Source organism: Anser brachyrhynchus (genome assembly GCF_964034855.1).
Source record: "Anser brachyrhynchus genome assembly, chromosome: 2".
NCBI classification, from domain to species: Eukaryota; Metazoa; Chordata; class Aves; order Anseriformes; family Anatidae; genus Anser; species Anser brachyrhynchus.
Window position 1 is genome coordinate 125,365,724 of NC_137695.1, and position 23,859 is coordinate 125,389,582.

Here is a 23,859-nt window from a genome sequence, read left to right on the forward strand (position 1 = left end):
CTTCCCTCCTGTTCAACATGAATAAAACAAGTATTCCTGACACCCAACCCCCTTTGCTGATAATGACTGTGGCTGTGAGCTTGTAGAGAGCTGCAGGTTGAACCTGAGAGCCAGAGCAGTCCATACAGTTTTGGTACTTCAAGAACTAGAGAGGTAGGCAAAAGAGTAATAATACAGGAGTTCTGTTTTCAGTGAAGAGAAGACTAAACAGCTATTAGGAATCTTCTGCTCAAGCAATAAAATAAGGTAGGGCATGAAAAGGCCATAAAGTAAAAAAAAAATAAAAATAAATCATTACTAAAAGAGGGAGTGCACAACAGAACAATAATGGGTTAAACCAAAAAAAACTCACCAAACAAAAGTGCAGAAAACCTACACCAAACTCCAGTAGCTACTGTACTCAGTGGCACTGCATGCTGAATCTTGAACACACATTTAAACAGGAACTAGGCAGATAACATGGCTACGATACACAAAGGGCTGGTAACAGCGCCCTGGCTAACAGTAACAAGAACACCTTGGTAATGGTACCGAGACCACAGCTTGGTACAGGCGTGAGGGAGAGGAGGACATAATTAGGGATGGGACACTCTATACTTGCTCTAAGAATTATCAGTGGTCACCGGCAAGCAGGTGAGCAAGACCTCAGGTCTGGCCCAGTAGGTGGTGTAAAACAACCATTACACAGCAAATTAGAAAATAATTAAAAAAAAAACAGCCCACTAGGACAGACTGTTCAATTAAAATGACTTAAACTCACCTCAGTTCTCCAGGATCAAGAAATTCAATTTGCTTTTGCTCCACCCCGATTAACATTATGAGAAAAGAACTACTCACAGGTCATGCCTTTTAATTCCCTTCACTGGCTCCTCCAGAGCTATTCCATTGTGCTGCTGACACCTGCTTTCAGAGCCTGCTGCAACACACTACATTTCACTCCTCTCTCAGTCCAGCAGGGAGAGACATTCATCCCACTTTGAGGTCAGGCTCCCTCACCTACCTTCTCAGTCTTCATGGAAGAACTCGCTGAAGAACAACCCGATTCCACTTTTACTTACAAAACAAAACACCCCCATGGCTGGGGTTTGCTCCTTGGAAGCATGAAAAGCACAGGAAGCTATAAAACAAGTGCTGTGGGTTAGACTGGTTTTGATTGCACTGATGAAAGAGTTCAAAAACTTTATTGACCTATAACCTGATTAGAATATGCCAGATGAGAACCAAATATTGTACAGAAAGTTGTACAGAATTTTTTTTACATAGAAAACTTTACATATCTGTACCATATACATTTTGTCCATCTGAAAAAAATTTCTACATCCATTGTAATACAGAATGCTTGACAATCTTGTCTTTTAACCATCAGAGCACAATTCACAGTATGAATACATTGCCAATAAATTTAACCATCCCCAAACCATGCCAGATTTGTTACTTGAATATATTCAACATTAAATTCTGTACATAAGAGTGAAATCTACATCAAACAAAAAACATGTGACAGCAGACACAACCTAGACTTGTTTGCAGTGATTCAAGTTCCAGTCCTTGAAGGATCATCATTTCAATGGCTCATTATATTGAAAAGCCCTAAAACAAGTATATTACAGGTAGTTATGTCAGTCGTGATATTTCTACCTCTGTTCTTGACAAAAGTCAGCAACACTAACTGCTGGGCTACAATGAAACAAAAACAAAACCAAAGAAAATCACAACCCCAAAAAAAGAAACCCAAACTTCTAGTGCATTTGGTAAACAATAAAGTGTTATGGGTTTTCAGCAAATCAATAGTACAGAAATAAAACAATTCAGGAAGAACTGTATAGTGTTAACGAGTTTATATTACAGACCTGCATCTCTGTACATTTTTCACAGAAGGATGATTACCAATGTCTCAGACAGCCTGAGTGTGCAAAAATCTTAGAATAAGAATATCAGACATAGTTGCTAAATATCTTTTACCATGAACAATAATCTCCATTTTCTTTTCACTATAAACATTTTATCCTTCAAAATACAGCTCTCCTGAGTTGTACTTCTTGCAGAAGCTCAAACCTTTACATATATAGTTCTTTGGGTACATTTTCCTTTCACACCCTCCATAAACATCTGTTGCTATACTGCTGTCCAGGACAGTAAAGGATATTGCAGCCCGTGCTGACGAGAGGACTGTGCTAAAAACCGGCTCTACGCTCAGCATGAGCCAGGTAAGAGAAACCGATCGAGATAATCCATCAGGAAATAAAGGGACTGGAGTGTTGCAAGCCTTAATTTCAGTTGTAAGCATCTGTACCATTAATCCCTGGATACACACTGCCAGACAAAGAAACCATTGTTATGGATACCCAGACAGAACGGCTCAGCCACCTGGTCCTTTTATTTAGCTGAGGAGTACAAACTTCTGAACAGAGCAATACCCAGTCACTCTCTGCTACTGCTTGCTTATTGCAGACTCTTGTTCTGGGGGTTGGGATATCTGAAAAACCACACCAATCCGCAGAAAAAACCTTCGCAGAACAGCTCGAAGTTCAGGAATAAGATCAAACTGCATAATTTCACACAACAGGGGATAATAGAACGATGCATGAGCCTTGAACTGAGGAGAGAACAGACAGAAGAAGTTATTCTGATGCATCAATACACCTCAGAAGGCCTGTTCAAAGTGAAGAATTTTAAACACCTTCGCAAGTCGAGGTGAGAAAGCCACAATGACAAGCAGAAACTTGGTTATAACTGAAGCTGGCAGTGCTAGAATAAAGCCAAGACGGCTGTGAAGAATTTTGACAGATGTGCACTAGCTACACACAGATCCCTACGAATCCTTGTTCTGCAAAGGAAGAATTTTTTCCTTGTCAGTTAGGTTTTTTTGCTGTAGTTGCCCCCCTCACTTAATATTTCAGAAACGTTCTGTTAGAAATTGAGGGAGATCTAAATACACATTTATTTAATCCATAATTGCTCTGGAGAAGGTCAAGGGGTCAACATGTAACACTGGAAGCAAAACCAGGAGTTATTTCCAAGTACTTTGAACAAAGTATCAGCCACTAATCCTTCTCCTCAGCATAAGGGGTAAAAGCAACTTGGGACACACATTTAAAGGATTTTAGCATCTTTAAATTTTTCTCAGACACGTTCTATTTTACCACTCACTGCATCCCAGTTCTGCACTGCAATCGTTGGTAACCATCACGTGCTGTTGCAATGCAGATGAAGGTTCCCACAACAAACACTGCCGATAGAGCAGCAGGAACAGTGCAAGTATGTGACTGTGTGTGATGAACCGGTCTCGAGCTCCTTATCACCTGAACGCCCACGTTACTTACCCTTTCATCACTTATCTTCAGGACTTTAGTCAAAAATAAGAGTAGCAGGTTAGTCCAGGCTTCCCGATGGCTTTCTGATGTAAGAGTGAGAAAGTAACTCAGAGCCTCACTGCAGACACTGGAGAGAAAAGACAAAAACTACTAAGTAACATTTTATTTCCAGTTCTACTCCAGAGGGAGCTTTGGCTTTGTAACTACACCAGGGTAAAGCACTGGTGTGCAACAGCATCATTTTACGAAAAGTACTGTAAGCCTGACTATTAATAAAACGCAGTGATTTTGCTCAACTGAAAACCAAAGTCTTAGGACCTCACTGTTTGCAGATATACTTAATGAGGAGTATTTAAATGCATGTGACAAAATGATATGTAGACTTTAAAAATTAAGCTCATGCTGATGTAATTTGGTAGTTTTCAGTTTTGCTCCTTGGTTTATAAACCTTAAAATACTTCCATTGTGTTACCACCATGGTTTCAAGCCCTCTGTTATTCCAACAATTGCGTGAAGGACTTTGTAAACTAAAAATATTCAGGTGAGCCTTAGTATTCTAACTCATGAAAAACCAACAAGCCAAAAGCTTCTGTGTGCCCATAGGCTCCTGAAGGCCAGTGCTCATTTCTACAGATGAGAACAAACAGCATCAGTTCCCTGAAATTTCTGAGGTTACTGAAAGGAAAAAAAGCAGGCAGCAGCGTTTAGGTGATATTTCTTTTTAGGTGCTATTTTTTTTCCTTTTTAAAGAACAGCAATCTTTTACAACAATCCCTCACGTACCCACACGATACAAAAAAAGACTGTGATCAAACCTTTTTTCTCTCATGCAAAAGGTGTAAGATGCAAAAAGAAAAAAAAGCAGAGACAACATTAGTAGCTGCAGGCGCCCCTCCACACAACGTAGAAGCTCTTAATATTAGCTGTGACCATCACCATATAGTGTTCGCTCTAGCAAGTTTACTGCAAACAAGGGTTAAAAAAAACAACAAAAACACATTCTTTTATACACCAGAGATAATATAAACAATTTCAGCTACGTGGCCCTTACTTTAGTAGTCTTTGCTGGACTTCTTCCCATGCACTGGTACGGCTTTCATCCATGTACATACGAAACAGGATGCGCAGCCCACAGGCAAGACTACTCGTCTCCTGTTTCAGAAGATTAGGCTTTGATTTGCCTTTGAAACCTACAGAAATTCAAGAGAATCCATTTAGATTTCTTATTTTCATCTTACCTTTTTCCTCACAGTTTCCTACCTCTCCTGAGTGTCTGCATATAGTTAAAAGAACCACCTTAATGTTTTATATATTATTATTACATATTTATATATTTTATATATTTCTATATTAATATAGCTAACTTTGGTGCAAGAAACAGATTAAACCACAGTGCTACAGAGATTCCATTTTAGATCTGTTTTGGAAAATGCCACATATTTCAAGTGTATACTTATAACTACAACAACCCTCCTGAAACGGTTTTAGGGTTTTGTACCTGCAGCTTGCAAACACAGGACTCACAACTACAGTGAGCGATCAGCTCAGCAGCTGTATACACTGAAAAGTAATGCAGTGAAACCTTAAAATATAGGAAATTAAAAAGGTATTTGCACCTGTACAGATGAGATCTCTCCTTAAGGATTTCTAAGGTCATAAATTCACAGCCTCATATTGAATATTACATTTCAGCATCAAAGCAATTTCTGACCTATTTTTGGGTTGAATTCAAAGCACCGTGAAATGTTCTTGCAAAAATATTTCTCCAAAGAGACTGACTCACCTGCTTTCCAGAGAGCGGTTCTTTGTTCATTGTTTGAATTAAACGCTTTAGCAAATCTGTGAGATTCCAGCAGACAATCGAGAAGTTTGAAAAGCTGCTGTGATGTTAGGAAACGATACATCCCTTGATCTTGTGTATCCACATGGACATCGAAGTCTACTGCATCTCTCTATTAAGAACAAAAGAGAGATTTAAAGTCACAATTAAAAAATGTCTTCATCAAGCTCTTCGATAAATTCATCCCACCCTGTTTTCATCTGTAGCTGTATTTAAACTTAAAACTGTATTAAGTTGTATCCACAGCCCAGTTACTGAAATCTCTGTGACAGTAAATGTTTAAATCTCCACAGTGTGCTGCAGCAGCACAGCAAATCCAATATAACACAAGTTGTAAAAGATCTCAACAGTTTGCTGGAAGTTCTCTAGCACTTCTAAAAACTGTAAATTCGAAGACGTTACAGGAGTTTAAGAAACCTTAATCACTAGAGAAAAATCTAGTAAGAACAGAGACACCAGTAAGTTCTACTTACTTGTGCTGCTGCTAGATTCTCTGCATCCTCTTTTTTGCTAGTTGCTGGGAAGAACACAATGTTGTCGATAGTCTGAATGAGTTCCAGTTGTACAACACACTTGATCAAAAGAGCAGCAAATAACTTCTGTTCTGGAAATTCTTAAAAAAAAAAAAAGATAAATAATTTCTTATCTTAAAACACTTCAGTACTTTTTCTTTTAAGGCTATTCTTAAATTTACCCCTAAAATTCTTAAAAAAAAAAAAAAGAAAATCGTTTCTTATCTTAAAACACTTCAGTACTTTCTCTTTTATTAAAGCTATTCTTAAATTTACCCCTAAAATAGCTCAACTTCAAGCATGTTCAAAAACCAAAGTCTAGAATCCACACATCTAAATTACTTTTCTGAAAACAGGGCTGATCACCATGTTATCAACTGGCAGGTTTAAAAAAATTATTTCCAAACTTTTAAGTCACCTGCCATATACTGGACAAGCATTCAGCATTACTCAAAAATCATCAGAATCAGTGACCTTATTGTTAGTTAGCATCTGCAATGGCAAGAACACGTTGTGAGACTGTTCACAGGCAGAGGAAGTTTATGATAGCACTGGCACCACAAATGTTTGCGTGTACTTGTGGCAGTAGTGCTACCACTAGACAAGAGCACCAATACATGATTCTGCATAATGATCTTAAAGGTTTGATATACTATCATCAAATCAGTCTAAGTACATTTCCTTTCAGCTATGGATTCTGTTGCATCCTACAGAAAGTACTTTGCTGTTAAGAAAAAAAACACAACTCATTAATAAAGAATTATAAGGAGAGCATTATTTTTAATATTTTGTTTTGGGTAAAAAGCCAAAAGTTAGCAGTTTAACTCTACATTTTTAAAGCACAGGTCATAAATGTTGATCCATGAGAGTCCAAAGGAATTCTATCATTCTACATGGAGACAAAAATGTAATCGGTATAATTTTCTCCACATATTGTTTCTTAAGTTACAGTTGGGGCTACAACTAAAGATATAGACTTTGGTAAATACAACTCAACAGATACAAAATACCAAACCACTAAGAAACACGCACTTGCCGCTGGCCTGGCTTTACTCATTTCTTCCCCTACTGTGGACACTGCACTGGGCTGATGTGGACGTCCATCAGAAGATCTTGGCTGAATAGAATCGTGAATATCTACAGACTTCTGTGAGATAGTATCCTGAAACAAAACATCCAAAAATTAACTTACAGAGAGAAAACAAATTAACTCTTGTGAGCTAATCATGAGTAATGCTGTGCTCTTCACAGCTTAAGGTATTCACTATTTCAATACCGCAGTAACATATTCATTCACTTCAGCGATACTCCATTAACATTCAAGAAAAACGTACAAAAAAATGACATACTAAGAAAGAACTGGAGATTCAATAAGCAACAAATACTTAATTACACAGTAACATCAATAGTAGTATTTTGTATGTACTACTTAGTATTTTTGTAAGCCTGCAAAAATTCTCTCTTACCAAAAGAAAGCATCCAAAATATATCTTCATTAACACTATTATACAAGTTCTGTTACTTTTGAAGTAAAGATGTAAAGTGTCTTTTTACACTGACGACAAAAGATGCTTTGAAAACAATAACACTAAACTATTTCAAAGAGAAAAGATCTTTCAATTTATTCAAGATTAAGACACTTAATGTTTGTCATGTTTGCACGTTATTATATTTGATATAAATGGATCAGAAACTTGGCCAACATTTAGATCAAATGTTTTATACATCAAACCACTATAAATGAGCAAATGAAGATATAGCAAGCCACACTGTACAATGCGTATTAGTCATCACAAACATTTACATCCCTGCTGCAATTAAATTATATTAAAACTTCAAAAACATAAATGGAGAGAGTCAGTCTCTCCTAGTAGAATTGTCTCAGGACCCTATCCCCAAACAATTTCTTACCAAATGTTTTATTAATCTAAACAGAACTTTAGGCAACTATCTGTGAGAATATCCAAAAGCTACACTATTTCTCATCATTAGTAGGTGATGCAGATACAGGGCAATCACTTGCAGGCAAATCTAAACTTTCTATCAGTTTATTCAATGAGTGCTAAGAAATCTGATGGTTCTCTGTATTTTCTGTTCTAAACACTGATGTTTGAGTTCTTAATACCAGAGAAAATGCCAGGGAAAAAAGTCAGTCTAATTCTGGCAGCATTTTCTCATCGTGATAATATATCAAAGAGAATGTTTAACAAAACAAATCAGAAAACAGCCCCTAAACCAGAGAACAACCCAAACCTAATGGTACTGCAGTATTACCTGTGATGAAGACCTGCCAGACACAGGACATGACCTAAAACATATGCAGGTAATGACCTACAGCCAACTCTTAGAAGTCTACTTTGGCCGCTGCAAATCAACACAGCCGTCTCCTTCTCAATTCCTCGCCAATTTTAATCATTAAGCAGAGCTTTACCTGGAAAAACATTTCCAACTAAATCAAAACTAAAACATGGGTTTAAACTAAGTATGCTTTCCACTTACTCTACATCACAACACATTGGTACTGAACTGCTGCAAGCTTTTAAAGTATTTATTAAGCAGCTTACCAGTTTTTCTTTTGCATCAGAAGGAGATACAGGGCCAAAATCCCCACTGACTGGTTTCCAAGTCAGAAGCCTTGAAAACACAAAAACAGTAATAAATAAGAACTAGCAAGTGTAAAATAATAATCAGCACTGATACTCTAACAGGCTACTTAACATGGTGGTTTGTTTGTTTTTAAAGAAAGCAAGCCAAAGTTAAGAGGTAGATACTTCCATAAATTAAAAAAAATATAAATTATTTTTTAGTAGTAAAATATGTATTTTTTATTCTCTCATAGGTACTGAAAAATTTAAGTATTGTGGTTTTGGAAGTCAACATTTCTGCCAGTTGCCTCTGATAGACAGCTGAATTTTGTGGAGGTGGATTAATTTTTCATCAAAATATTAGAGATTTGGCTCTAGGCAGAATACCATCAACTCTAGTGTCATTAGCATGCCTTGTTCTCTCATACGGCCATAAGCTTACTCTGGAATAAAGAATAAAACTACCCCAGGCAAAATCAGCATGTTGTGGAGACATACTGCCATTCTTTATTTGGGATATAATCCTGCACTGTGTTTCTATTTCCACTTAAAAGTAAACATTTTCATTTAAAATTCAACATGTCCACTTAAAGTTCATTTGAAGGGACCAGGACACTGACAGTATTTCTGATATTTCCTGCTCTTTTCCTATAGCCCACTGCTGTCTTGAGGCTCATTGCCTTAAGCACTAAAAATTCCTACATTAATTGTGATTTATTGAGGCTGTCTGTGTCTGCCAAGAATTGAACAAAATCGGATTAAATAACCTACGTGGTCACATCCTTGCTTGTTACAATATATTTATTGCTAAAAAGTAAAGTTATTTGTCATTGTTAAGATCTCACACTATTTAGCAGGCATTTATGAAATAAGGCCTCGATCCTTGTGAAGCAACGCTTGATGGACATTTGTGCCTGCATTTCATGAGATCTTTCCCACTATGTAAAGGATACTAACTTAACCCATCACTGATCTCCACAGAACTAAAATAAGACAAACGTGAGAGAATTAAAAGATAAAAATAATCTAGAGGCATGTAGTAAGTCCACAAATAGAGTAGAGCAAATGTAGAGCAAAAAACTGAGCTGATTCTTGAAAGCTACCAGGACACAACTTGCAGATTATTCTGGATCAGCGGTTAAGACTTTATAGCCCCAAATAAATTACACTTGATTTAAACTTCCATCTGCCCAAGGCATGTATTGGAATATTGAGTCAGATCATCACAATTTGTTCAGGGAACCACTTTCCTAGAGCAAGAGGGCATTCACCCTGGCTTTCTTAGTGCCAGCAAACCAAGACTTTCTCTCATGAAACTTCAAAATATTTCATTAAAAAAAGAAGTTATAAACAGAACTAAAGTAAAACAAGAAACTGTTAAAATCAGCTGTTGAAGTTTGGGCTGGATGAGCAGACAGTGAGGCGCACTGAAACCTGGCTGAACAGCAAGGCCCACCAGGTGGCCAGCAGTGGCACAAAGCCTGCTTGCAGGCCAGACACCAGCAGCGTACCCCAGGGGGATGGACCAGGTCTGCTCCTGTTCAACACCCTCATTAGTGCTCTGGATGAGGGGGCAGAGCGTGCCCTCAGCAAGGCTGCAGGTGACACAAACCATGGGGGAGCGGTGGATATATGCCAGGGGGACGTGCTGCCATCCAGAGGAACCCCACCAGGCGGGAGAAATGGGCCGACAAGAGCCTCATGAAGCGACACAAGGAGAAGTGCAAAGTCCTGCACACAGGGAGGAACGGCCCCAGCCACCCGGCTGGAAAGAGAAGGCCCTGGGGGTCCTGGTGGCACCAAGCTGAACACAAGCTGACGGCGGGTCCGTGCCACACAGGTACCCTGGGCTGCGTCAGGCAAAGTCCTGTCAGCAGGTCGGGGGAGGTGGTTCTTCCCCTCTGCTCAGCACTGGGGAGGCCACACCTGGCGTACTGTGTCCGGGTCTGGGCTCCCCAGTACAGGAGAGACGTGGAGCTACTGGAGAGAGGCCAGCAAAGGGCCTCAAAGATGATGAAGGGACTGGGGCACCTCTCCTGGGAGGAGAGGCTGACGCTGGGACTGCTCGGCCTGGAGAAGGGCAGACTCGGGGGATCTCCTCAATGTATACATATACCTGAGGGAGGGTCTGATGAGGATGGAGCCAGGCTCTGTTCAGTGGTGGCCCCTGATAGGACAAGACGCGACAGACACAAAGAGGAACACAGGAGGTTCCTTCTGAACACCAGGAAGCACTTCTTTACTATGTGGGTTACTGAGCAGTGGCACAGGTTGCCCAGAAAGCTTGTGGAGTCTCCTCCCTGGAGATCTTCAAAGCTGCCTGGACACGGTCCTGGGCAGCCTGCTCTGGGTGGCTGGCCCACCTTGATCAGTGGGTTGGACCAGATGACCTCCAGAGGTCCCTTCCAACCTCAACTATTCTGTAATTCTCTGATAGTATCTTCAGCTATTAAAACCTCAGTGATTCTGTGGAAGCTTGGCAGGAGTACTACTGGGCTTTTCTCTTAAGTAATCCTTGCTGAATGTGGTAGCTGAGTAAATACTTCAACACATTTTCAAACAAGGAAATAGTATTATCACAGTATCATCTTTCTCTTTGCAAAAACATAACTTGCCAAAAACCAGCAGAATCTAGTACTGCAACTAAGAACTCCTACAGCCAATACAACAACTCTTAAATCAGAGAAGTATGTTACACAAATATGTGGAAGATATTTTATACGAATGCTAGCAGAATAAATGCAATCATACCTGATGAGACTAATGAAAAACTGTCCCAGAAGATACTCAGTACTCCAAGGATTCATAGCATCTTATTATTGCAAGACTATTATCAATAAAGCACTCACTCATAAAGCCATCATATATACCTCTGTGCAACTTATCTCTGCCTTTATTTTGACGTAACTATTGTGTCACTTCCAGACACAATAGGTAAGAGGAGTATCTGCCTTTTTCCCTAAGTACTGGGACAACCTCTGCAACAAGCTGGGTGCTAAAACTTTGTTATTAAAACGAAAAATTAAGGAAGGGAGGGCAGGAAAAGCTCCACTGCAAAAAAGATGGCTTAAACAGGGACTAAGAAATACAAATTTGAAATGCAAGCCGAACCAGGATTAACAGGAAAAGAACCAAATCCCATAAAAAGAAAGAGAAAAGAGAAGGAGCTGTACAGAGGGAAGAAAAAGTATCCTCCTAGGGATCAGGAAAGAAAAGGAAGAAAATAGTACAAAAGTCTCCATTAAGAATATGAATAAAATACCTGCTTATTGTTATCGTATTTTTTCTTGCCCATATGAAAGCTTCAGCTTTAATAAAACATGGTAAAGGCACAAGATTGTTTTGAGTAGTTTTCTGTCACCCAACAAGTGTTTGAAAAAGAGCAAGCATACCTTCACCATGGGAAATGAGACTGGTTACATATGCTCAGGGGAATACTATGCAGATAAAATCCAAGTATGATTTACTTTACCCTGCAAAAGTTAAATCTCCCAGAAATATAAGGAGAAATAATATAATAAAGTTCCTAAAGAAGGCCTAGAAAGATTTAAAAAGATATGGAAAATAAAGAACAGAAACCTATCAAAGGAGTCAGATACCCTCCTAGGAAAAATAACTCGCCTGAAAAGCAGAAATGCCATAAATATCAAAGGGAATAATGCACATTTTCCAAAGCGCATCACATAGCTAAAGGGAACAAGAACATTTTAAATGTGTCTAAAGATTAAGATATCCCAAATGCTGTTCTAAAAGGGTTCCTAGTATTCAACTATAAGAATACTCAGTAGTGTAAGTTTCGATCTTATGTGGGGTGAAAAAAAAAGCTGGTGTTCTGCTAGAAAACATTCTGCTTTTCAAGTACAGGTTATAGTAAGCTAGGGGTAATTTAATCAAACTTCTACATCCAGAGATTTGGTTTCCAATTTTACCTTTGGCAGTTATCAAAATGCACATACACACACACACACAAAAAAGCCCTAACATAAGGGAGCTAGCAATTTGGTATTACTTTCTGGATGCAATTAATTCACACCTACTCATGTAGGAAAGCAGGTGAGGTAACACAGGGATTAAATTATGTTTTAAATATGAATGAAGCTCTCTTACAGTGCTATCTGATACATAACATCAAAATTAAGGAATGCCTGGCATGGAGAAGATTCCCTTTTGATTCCAGTTTCTTCAGGCCTGAACTAGGTGATACCTGGAAGTAAATACTATGAACTAGCTCACAGGCAAAGAACAAGTACTAATGTAGTGGTTTAACATTAAGACGATCAGATGTGAAAATAAGTAGTGTTTCATCTCAGCGGTGACTGTGAAAAAAAACTAGACATGTAATTACAAATCGCAAATTCTGCCTATAACTGGCATTCTTCTACTAAAAAGACAATGACCAAAAAAGCAGGTAGTACTTCTCAAAACAGCTACCATTATAAAATTGAATAAAGCTAGGTACCACAGGTCCCATAAGGTATTTTGAGTTTTTAACAGTTTATCATTTACAACAGGAAAAAATATATCTAGCAGCTAGCAGTGTATCTAGCACATATTTTACGATTATGTTCTGAGAAAGACTGCTTCTATTCATAACAGCTTTTTGTGCACCTCACCTATTAGATATCAGTTTGAAATCAGTAACAGTCATCTAGCTAAACTATTTTACAAAGTGTAAGTATTAACAGTCCTCTTACGCATGAGGGATTGTAGTTTTGAAAATATCCAGCATGCAAGTGCAAGTTTTATCCCAGATTTCTAGGGTAAACTTTTCACCATTTAGGATGACAACATTCTCCAAACAGTTTGTACCAGACCGTGCTAGTTGTTCATTGTCTGGAAAAGAAAAATAGTTCACTTGTTTATTTGCATTCAACGTAATAAAATGTCAGCATTGTTTAACATAATTTGGTACAGTCCTACCTTGCTGCACACACCAGTACAGCTGTGAGAATATATCATCCAAAAGAACATCACTAAGCACTTCTAAATACTGCGTGAATACATCACATATTGCATAAAGTGCATGGTTGCAAGTAGTCGTCATCCATTCAGCTTTCTAGAAAGGAAGGGAAAAATAAGTAGTAACTTCATTTAAGGTGCAACCTTCAGGATACACCTCCCTGCAGGTATACAGATACGCATATTTATACAATTTTAATTGCTTTATAGTGATATGTCATTCCTTTCTATCTCAATCCCCCCAAAACTTAAGAGTTCTCTTATTTAACTTTGCTAACTAGCTCGTTTTAAAAAAAATGTGGAAACAGACAAACAACTATTCTTAGAGACCAGGCTGCAAGACTGACAAATACTTACCCTCGTATAAGACACTGAGATTGAAATCAAATTTATTATCTACCCTAGCTCAATAGTTTAACACCAAGCTAAGCTTTTTGTGTATATTCTATATATTTTTCAGAGAAAAAAAATTTAGAAAGTGAGACTTGTGCTTCTATAAGTAGTCAGATACAGTCTTCCAAACAGTTGAAAATTGTCATCAAATTTCTAATACTAATAATTTACACATAGTTCAGCTATTTCTGTTTCACTTTCTTGTCAGGACAGTACCTGTTTGCAGGGTCAAAAGGTGCAGTGAAAGTAAGATTATGTTTTTTTTTCTAGTCATCAAGAAATTTTGGTCTAGCAGAATTCACTTCTAATTGTGACTTCACTCCTGACTACAAGCCTCATCCATTGAGCTTGTTGCCATAAACTGATGTGTGTATCAGATTCAAGACATCAGAAGTACATGTTGCACTTCTTACAGACCCTACGTGTGTTGCATTTTATGCTATTCTTCTTGTACTGTGAACTACTACTCCTTTGACACATGGCTTAAAAAATGAGATGACAATACATCTGACAGAATGCTAATGAAAGGCAACTAGAATCACAGGTCAGCCATTCAAGTTTTGAGGGCTGCCCTTCATTAGCTGATAAGCTATTTAACCAACAGGCTTTCTACCATAACTACGCATCTCATGTAAATTCTCTCCTCCAATTTTTTTCTCACCTCAGTCTGCTGTTCTGGCAGTTTCATGTTGTCAAATATCCTAAAGACAATACGAAATAAATCTTGCCACCAGTGCTTTTCGTAAGTATGGCCGTATGTCTTCATTATCTCAAACATTACTGTTAAGCCCCTAAAATGAACAGAGAACAACATATATTAAGAGTTATAAAAAGACACGTGCTAGACCAAATATGTCAAAAGCTGCAACAGCAAGAGCAAACTCAGATATTGTGGAAAATGTTACATTTTGATCTGGTAAATGTGTGCTTCAGTCACACTAGCACACTAAAACTAACTATAAAATCAGTTTGTTTAAAACGTACTTTAACAGGCAACAACAAGAAGATACTTTTGAAAACTGTGGTCATTTCAAAGAGGAATACAACATCTTTACAAAGGACCACAAAACCAAAGGAACAAGTATTTCTAGGTAAGCAATACATATTCAGCATCAGAACTAAGACAGAACATAAATTACAAGCAAAAAAACCCTACAAACATATTCAAGGAAAATAAGCAGGTTTTAGGTGAAATCAAACTACAACTTTGCTTTTTCAAGTGTCTCTGCAATCCTCAACCAAATAATGAATCTCTGTATAAAAAAAGTTTTTAAATCTTCAAAGTAAGTATGAAGGACAAGACAGGTAAGCAGGCAAGACTGGCATTGTGAGTCCTATCAAAACAAAAAACATTCCAACAGAATTTAGCTGTAGGGTTCCAATAATACAAATCTACTCATTGCATGGAACATTTTATATTTGTTTAAACAAAACAAAACCAGAAATGTGACAGGAGGCTTAGCAAGGTCAACTATTACAAATCACTAAACTGAAATGTGTAACAGGAACACCTATCATGGAATCAAACATCACACATTTACTAATGCAAAGAATAGAGAGGATCAGTATTGCTACTGAAAAAATACAGTTAATCCAATATAACATCTTACTTAAAAAAAAGATTTAATGCACATTGATCATTTACAGTTAACCTTCCACATCAAAATAATGTTTGTTTGTTATATATTAGCAAAGTTAAAAGTTGAGTGCTACATTTTGTTATGTTCTACGTTTAAACTGCCTCCATACCATCTAATGGTAAATGTTGAGCTGAGCTGTTTTAAATAATTTACAGGTTCAATAATAAGTCAACTGTTATCGACCGCTTCCTGTTGAAATTTGAACTTATTTTCGATTTAACTATTTAAACAGTTCTTGTCTTTGAAATTTTATGGTTATTCATCCTAAACAAGCACCGAAAACATGCTCAAATATTTAACTTCAAGAAAATATCTTAATGTGTTTAACATAATGCAATCACAACCATGTAACTTTATTGTTTGCTACAACAGAAGATCAAAATTTCTTATGATTTAATTTCTACATTCCAGAATCTATTTAAAAGGTGTTTTTAACAAGTCTGGTCCTCCCACTTAAATACGTAAGTCATTTTAAGCTGGTTACATTTACAAAGAGAGCTGTTTCTGTTTTATAAGTGTAAAGTAAGCCTTCTAAAATTTGAATTACAAATACTGATTGTTACCTGGTTCTTACATCTAATTTGCATCTATTGATGATACAGGATAACTCAAACAGAATTGGGAACCATCCTCTCACCCACACTCTGTCTTCAGGAGCTACGTTCATATCATCACTTGTGTATTCCTTGAATGCCTTTAGAAGCAAACACAGGGTTATACAGAGCCGTATGAGAAAGATTCCTCAAAAATAAAACACAAGCTGGACTAGAAATAACAACCTCTACTGTACTAGTACTGTACTAATACTACTGTACTAGTAGTACAGCCTGATACCTCAGGTGAGCTGGCAATCCCAATAGTAATACTGAGAAGGTGAATTGTGTATTTGAAGCAATGTTTAGTACACTATGAAAATAAAGTCAAACTATAAAATGGCTGATACATTCGAGACTGTTCAGTCTAACACTCTTACTCTGCTCTGTAGAGACAGCACTGAAAGTAAGGATCTCCCATTTTTTTTTTAAGGAGATCAAATGGTTTTTGATTATACCATTATTCATTCTAACAACATTTCTTAGTAGAAAACAAATCCTGAGATATGTTGATCTCTGGCAGTTCTCAGCAAAGTTAGTCAACAGATGAACTAGGGAAGATGGCAGGCAGGATGGAGATAAAAGAAAAGAAATTTGCTGATAATTTTAAAACCAGTGGCATTTTATATTCCTATTTTTATTGAATAAAGTACATTTCTCATTTATCTCTGAAAAGGTGCTAACAATAATGTTAGCACAAGTGATTTTTTCTTTATAAATGCATTGTTCATTAAAGCACTCATAATTTAGTTAATACAGACTATACCTGAGGTCTATCAGATACGTATTTTGCACAGTGGCGAATGAGGCGGATCGCTTCCATACTGGTATCTGGAAATGCTGCATTGCAGGCAAATTCAGACAAGCACTTTACTGCATCCTGGAAAGAATCTATGGTTGCTGGGAAGTGTTTTTCAAATACAATTGCTGGGAGAAAAAGTGTGAACAGAAAAAAAATGTCATACTTTAAAAAAAATCTATTAATTCTAATACGAACTGACTGTAACAGAAGTCACGAGAGGCTGGTTCATTGATTGGTGCTGTCAAATGCTTGAGCATTAATAAAAACTAAAAAATGAATGCTCAACAACAACAACAAAGACAGCTAGAAGGCATTCATTCTATTTTAATAGCAAGTAAGTGTCTAAAATAAATCAAGGTAGCACCTGATCTAAAGGAGGGTAATTTTACAGTTAAACAAGAGAGCAATAGGTTTACTGCTTAACACTAGATCTGTGATTAGAGCTTAAGAGGGCTACCTAAAATACTGAGTTTCATGAACAAAAGGTCATCCCTTAGCAATATGGTCCTCTTGCCTTCATTTTTAAATAGTCATGTTTGAAGGCACATTCTTAATCAATGCTGAAAAAGTTTTAGGAAGCTGCAGAAGTTGAGACAGAGTAAGAGATCCCTTATGGCACTTAAAAGCCTGAGGGGATCTAGATCAGAATGGAAAAAAAAACATAGTTCCACCTATCTCAGCTAAATAGGACCATAAAGGAGCACAATTCAGAAACAAGGAAAAAGATAAGCAAACAACATAATAGTAAAATGACTGTTTTGTTTTTTTTTTTCCTGGACAAAAAAAAAAAGAATTGCTTCACTAAAATGAAAATGTACACAAGAAAATAATCTAAGGCTTGACTGATTTTACCATAGAAGACTATGAACAATCAATTTTTTTTAAAGGGGTAAGGGAAGACAGATGAATTAGTGAATTATTACAGACAACTATTACAGAGAATTATTATTACAGAATTATTTCCAGAAGTAGTTTCCCAGATGATCATTTGGCAAGTATAAAATACTGCTTTTAAAGTATGAAGTGAGCTTTACTATGCAGGCTGTAGAGCCAACAGAAAAACAAAGCTTCTCAGCCTCCAGAGTCACAAACGCTTTCATGATGCTTGAACATCATCAGTACTTACTGACAATGTGTCCTGTAGTCTGGAATGCAAGCTCCACTATACTTTCATCCTGATCTGAGGCAGCCAAATGAAATACTGAAAAAATGTTCTTCCAACCAGAACGAATGTTAGCAGCTTGGGAATTTACCATCTGTGCAATACACCGTACAACCATGTCTCGAATAGTAGGAGACCTGAATTAAGATGATAATAAATAGTAATTGTTTAAACTAAATTACCTAATGAATTAGAAATAGCGTAATTCTCCAGCAATTGATTTTACAAAAGCAATTTAAGATATTAATTGCGAAAGTTGGTGCTTATGATCCCAAGTGATTGAGTTAATTGAATGTTATTACCTGTTTCTCTTCATTATATGTTCAAATGGTCTTAAGAAGTCCTTCTGGAATCGGAAATTAGCAAGTTCTCCTTTTTCTAAAAACTTCATTGATAACTGCCTTAATGAGTCTACTGCAAAAATAGCTACATCTTCATTGGGATTGCAGCCAACCTGACAACACCAGGTAGAAACGCATGGTAAGTTTGCATCAGAATTCTTATGGGTTCAGCCCAAGCTGTCTTTACATTTGGTAATAGAAAACTGAGCAGTACTGGAGAATTAAACATTAGCCAATTCCATAAACCATGCTATTAATGCAATTCAGTAATCCCATATCAATTCCAAACATTTTCTACATTTTATATACTAGCATTACAACTTTCTCAAAATAAACAAGCTGTCTAGGAAGACTTCAACATGCTGATTAAAAATGCCTTTCAAGCATTCACCTTGTAAGGTGTCAATTTAGACTTGAACAGAAAACAGCTCCTTATCCCAGGCTACGTAAAACACCCAAACATATAGAACAAAGAATTAAAGGAAACCAGTTCTAGACTCAGATCATGATAAATAACTTTAATGCGTACTCCTGCTTTTGCATTTATTATACTGTGCACCTCTGCCTTCTCACAGGCCTTTCCAGCTTTACAATTTATTTTTTTAAAACTACTTATAGAGAAGGACAGAAAAATCGGTGTAATTCAGATGCGAACATGCTTTTCCATCAAATCTTTAAATAGAACTTATTTTTATCAATACTTCAAGCAGTATAATTAACAGAGATACCTTATTAAAATGATCTCCAATAACTTCCCAAATTCTAGACCATTGTAGCCTTATCCGACCCATGTTGTAGTAAGAAATCTCTACTATCTTTTGCAGGCTAAACATTCGAGGGTGAGTAGCAGACAGCAGTTCATCCATAGACACGGCACAAAGCCAGCGAACGAAATCCACTGTTAAATGACCACAGATATTAATATAATATTTTTCCAAGATTTATCACAAAGCTATTTTGTAGTTTACAGGGGGAAAAAAAAGATAAAACCTACCAATAGCATTTCCATCCAACCTTGTAGATCCAGTAAATATTCTGTAAAGTAAAGTTTAAGACATTATTACAATGTCTTTAAAAACATCTATTAAACACGTATGCAAGATTTTATATCCCAACTAATTTTATTTATTCAAAAATAGCAACTGTGGAAAGAGACTGAACTGTGAAAATAAACGTAGAAATATTTCAGTTACTTCCAATATTTAAAAATAACTCCATGCATGCATTGAGACTGGGGGGTTAGCATTATTTCTAATAGTATCTGCCCACTGACAGTGACAGATGACTAACATCAGCAGCTTTATAAACTATGCAGCCCAGCTCCAGAGAAGTCAAACTTTTCCAGAGTACACAATTCCTACTTGCCATGACAAATAGATACTTGAAATATGTCCCCATTATGAAGTGCTGAGAAACACTGCAACCCTAAAGAGCTATTATGTGTTTGACATTACGCCTCCAAGTAGCTTGATACGATTTCACTACAAGGCAACTTTCATTAAACTGACATTGATCTTGCTGCCTATACTCAAACACAGAAAGCTTGTAAACCTTCAGAATGTACCACTTTGTACTGTGATTGTCAATTTTGACACCCATTTAGAAAATGATACTTTCTGATTTCTTATATGTTGAGATAGCAAGATCCATTAACACCCCAGTCAGATCAGTTCCGTCAGCTATAAACAGGGAATTTTTATAATATGTATTATGCCTTATCAAATCCAGTTAGCATAAATATGATTCACAGAAAGGAAGACTAGAATAATAATATGGTAATTTCAGACATCATCTACATATCCTGGAGGAAAGCAAGAAGTCAGTAACTACATTTAGGAGAAAAGCGGTCTGTCAATGATGCTCCCTATACAAAGGTAAAATGAGATTTGCTCTATGTTACTATATATAACAAATCGAGATTCACCAGACGGTACAGCAGTCTTCATTCTGCAGCTTTCCTGTAATAATTTTATAACAGTAAAATGCTTCTTGCCTCATCTTTCTGCTCCTTCTTGCAGAAAACTTCTGCTCCATAAAAAAACCAAAAAACCAGACAAAACCTCAAAGCACTTTTATATGGTTATACTTATGTAGTGTTTTGCAAATCATGGTAAACTAATAATTTCCTATTATTACAACATGGTATTCCAATACTGTTAAAAAAAAAAAGATGGAAAAAGCAAATTCAACACAGTACCTGTCTACAGCAACAACAACACTCTGGGAGCTAGTTTCACCAATGGATTCCTGAATACTTGCTATTTGCTTCCAATCCACGTTTCCACCAACTACAGCAAACAAAATTTGAAAATGGATGAGGCATAATGCAGAAAGGGCAGAGAAGAAAGAGGAAGAGAAGTCATGTCACTGCAGTGTCTTTAAATATATTTTAAATTAACAGTAAGGAAAGTACACTATTAATTCCCCATGCATGGATGGGCATCTCAGTGAACTGCTGCATACATTTAAGTTCTAATTCTCTAGATTGTCTATCCATGTATAAGTTTGTTAGTCCCACAAAATTGCCCACATTTGGAACTATTATATGAATAGATACAAGAGGAAAAAATTCAAAAACACAGGGACCCCCTTTTTCTCTCCATCTTTAAATGGATCTTTGGTAATTCTGCTACTGGAAAAAAAAACACATCATATGATAGAGAACACTGCACGAAAGTGAACTTTTCACACTTAATCAGCAGCAAGTGAGTAAATCCATCCTGATAGGTTCTCTTTTTAATCATTCATTATGAATGATGAAGGAGAGGGAGAGTGCAGCTCCCACCAAAACTCATCTTAAAGGTATGTCTCAAGTACAGCAGCATTATCACCTAACAACAGCGAGGAAAAAAACTGCAAATAAAAACAGAAATATCTGTTTTGGAAGCTAGAAACTGTAAGCCACACCTGGAAAACCTCATGTTAAAATGCTAACTTCACAATGAGCAAGTTTCTGAAATTTCTGGTAACATCTAAGCTTGTATCTCCCCGCAAAAAAGAGTAATCTTGCAATCATTCTGGGTAATTCTACCTATGCCGCACACAAGTTTTTTCTCTTAGGCAGCCTATCAGAAAGATAGGGGACAACAGAAGGCTCAAAGGAGGCCAGCGATTCTATTCTCAGCTTTGCAGGGACAGGAAAGTTCTTCTGTTTCAGACTGCCTCCCAAAAGTCTGCCATTTAGTCTTGCTGTGCTCCACAGCTGGAGGAGGCTGTCAGATCTAGATAAATTGGCCCATCTGAAGAATTTTTCCAGGGCTTTAAGAACTAGCCTTTTCTGTACACACACTCATATATATATATATATTCTGTACATATATATATATATAACCTTACGCTAGTCTTTCAGCAACTTGTAATACTGTTGGATTTGATCAAAACGTTTCTTTTAAGCACACAGGCTGCCAGGATCAATTAGTTTGAATATCAGTAATGTGTCAGCTAAGAAACACATTCCTCTGTGTGAGGTTGGAAGGGGTATTTCCAAGCAGTCAGATAATCCAAACCAGTACTGCCGGTTGACATGAAAATTCATTCTTACTGTAGGATTTATGATCAATGCTGTAAAGGTGCCACAGACAGCAGATTCCTTTTTATATATATTTCTATTCCAACATTTCTGAGATCTTTTACAAGGAAACAGAGTCAGACATATAATTCTGCTTCAATAAAAAACTGATTCCTCAGATTCTCATTGTCCAAGGAGGACTTTCAATTACCTAAAAACTACAGTTTGACTACAACTTATTCACAGCAGCAGCTTTTATCTTATGACTTTGCAAATAGGAATTAGAGTAGAAAAAGCGCTGAATTTCCCACTTACAACTCCAAGTAAGAAGACCTTCCTACTAAAGGAGAAAAGGAATACATGCTCCTTCCTTTAATTTTACAACACAAATGCATGTGATGCCTTGAATTCTCAAGTAAAGCAGAAAAGGTCTACAGCAGAAAGATAATGCAAGTGCAATGACTGAATCAGTAATGCAGTAAATTAGCCTTTTTGTTTTGTTTTTAAACACACATCTCTAGTTCAGCAGGAAGAGTGAATGCTGCTGCTTATGTGAGCATGATTTTGTAAGCACATTTCAAAGACAAGGCTTCTGTGTCAGACTGCAGCTTCACTTACTCCAATTAAACAACTATTTTCCAGTAAAATGTATGTCTGATATGCGGGCATATACAGGTTCTTCCTATGAATACAGCTTTACAGGAAGATTGCTAGAAAGCTGTAGTTCTAGAAGATAGTTCAGAGTCATCACAGAAAGAAAATTCAAATATCTACAACGCAGGATTTGTGGAGAAGAGCAGAAAGAACTGGAAACAATTGAGAAAGGGGCTCTGTTAAAGCATACTCATTTAGCATATAGTAAATTCCAGTGAGTTAGGCATTTTCCTATAAGACTAAAATGATATTATTAAAAGAAGAGAAAATGGTTAAATTTCCATATGTGCACTGTAACAAGCATTCCAGAAATTCAATTCAGGCAGAAACATTTTTATGCATTTGGGCACAGGCTATTTTCCTTAGAAATGAAGTTGACAGAAGGAAAAAAAAAAAAAAAGGTCTTTAAGAGCTGGATCTACACCAATGACTAGCAAGTATGATTTATAGACACCTGACTACAGTTTACATTCCTGAGCTATTAGGACTTAAAATTTTTAAAGGCCAGTCACTTCAGCACAGAGAAACTGCCGATACTTGGAAATTGCAAAGCTGGATGGGTCATTGGGGAGCACTAAACAGGAGGATGCATATTAAAAGGGCAGGGAGAAGCCCGGTATATGAGATGTTGGCAGATGCAATAATTTCTAGGGATAAGGTTTCCCTTCAGCAAATCTTGGCAATGTGAGGCGAGTGCATAAAGGCGGGCCAAGGCAGGGCACCATGGAAAGAATAAGACCGACTGCAGAATAGGAACAACTGAATTAGGAGTACACAAAGCCTGACAGTGAGGACGAGTTGAGGGGTAAGGTCACGGAAACTAGTAAAATGATCATTACTACTCTTACTAATGGACTAAATTTTGGCTCTCGGGCCAGCCTATAAAAGGCACCTGCTCACTACCAAAACAATCAGAAGAAGAAGAAACAGAATTTAAACTAAATTGATTTCCCCTCTGGTTTGAATGCTGCATATTTCTCATAAAAGTTCACATAATGGAATGTTTTATCTAGACATATTAACTTGCCTGTTTGGTAAAATATTCGGTGCACTGACTTAGTAGTATTATTAAATCTGGTCATACTATCAGGAATACATTCTTACTTGGTCAGCTATATTTTAACAGAAATAAATAACACATCATTTTCTTACATTTCACACTCTCCCATCCTACCAATAACATCTAACAGAGCTAAACAAATATTTCAAATATGACTATTCAAAGTGTAAAAGTGTACAAATGTAGACAATTTTAGACTACTTCACAGTTACATCTCTGAACCTCATAGTCACCGGTAATGAAAGCAAAGCACAAACCGGTATGTTCTTGCACAAAGACATTCAAATGAAATACTTAGTATCTGCATTACTTACCCAGTCCCAGCCCCACAAATTCATCGGGTGCCTGATCTTTTGTTCCAGTAAAAGAACCTTCCCTGCCACGCACTGTCCCTGAGATGTAACGAGGTTTTACTCCAGTTCCTATTAACTGTGCCAGCTCAAGTTGACTGATGCACTTCAGAATCTAGTCCAGAGAGTAAATAAGTTGTTTAGCA

At 37.1% G+C, this 23,859-nt stretch overlaps 1 protein-coding gene across 2 annotated transcripts in view; it reads right to left on the minus strand.

Moving 5' to 3' along the window:
* Positions 1-1,164: 1,164 nt before the first annotated feature.
* Positions 1,165-23,859, minus strand: part of ARFGEF1 (ARF guanine nucleotide exchange factor 1) — a 92,892-nt gene continuing 70,197 nt past the window's right edge. For both annotated transcript variants that reach the window (XM_080582414.1, XM_080582415.1), the window contains exons 22-39: positions 23,678-23,828; positions 20,339-20,429; positions 19,136-19,176; positions 18,870-19,039; positions 18,103-18,254; positions 17,765-17,937; positions 16,603-16,763; positions 15,807-15,937; positions 14,265-14,394; positions 13,172-13,307; positions 12,946-13,084; positions 8,231-8,300; positions 6,699-6,828; positions 5,628-5,767; positions 5,098-5,266; positions 4,366-4,504; positions 3,324-3,441; positions 1,165-2,596 (exon numbers count right to left, since the gene is read on the minus strand). In XM_080582414.1, the coding sequence (XP_080438540.1) occupies positions 2,432-2,596; positions 3,324-3,441; positions 4,366-4,504; positions 5,098-5,266; positions 5,628-5,767; positions 6,699-6,828; positions 8,231-8,300; positions 12,946-13,084; positions 13,172-13,307; positions 14,265-14,394; positions 15,807-15,937; positions 16,603-16,763; positions 17,765-17,937; positions 18,103-18,254; positions 18,870-19,039; positions 19,136-19,176; positions 20,339-20,429; positions 23,678-23,828 (2,406 nt within the window). In that variant the 3' untranslated portion in view covers positions 1,165-2,431. The remainder of the gene's footprint in view (positions 2,597-3,323; positions 3,442-4,365; positions 4,505-5,097; positions 5,267-5,627; positions 5,768-6,698; positions 6,829-8,230; positions 8,301-12,945; positions 13,085-13,171; positions 13,308-14,264; positions 14,395-15,806; positions 15,938-16,602; positions 16,764-17,764; positions 17,938-18,102; positions 18,255-18,869; positions 19,040-19,135; positions 19,177-20,338; positions 20,430-23,677; positions 23,829-23,859) is intronic.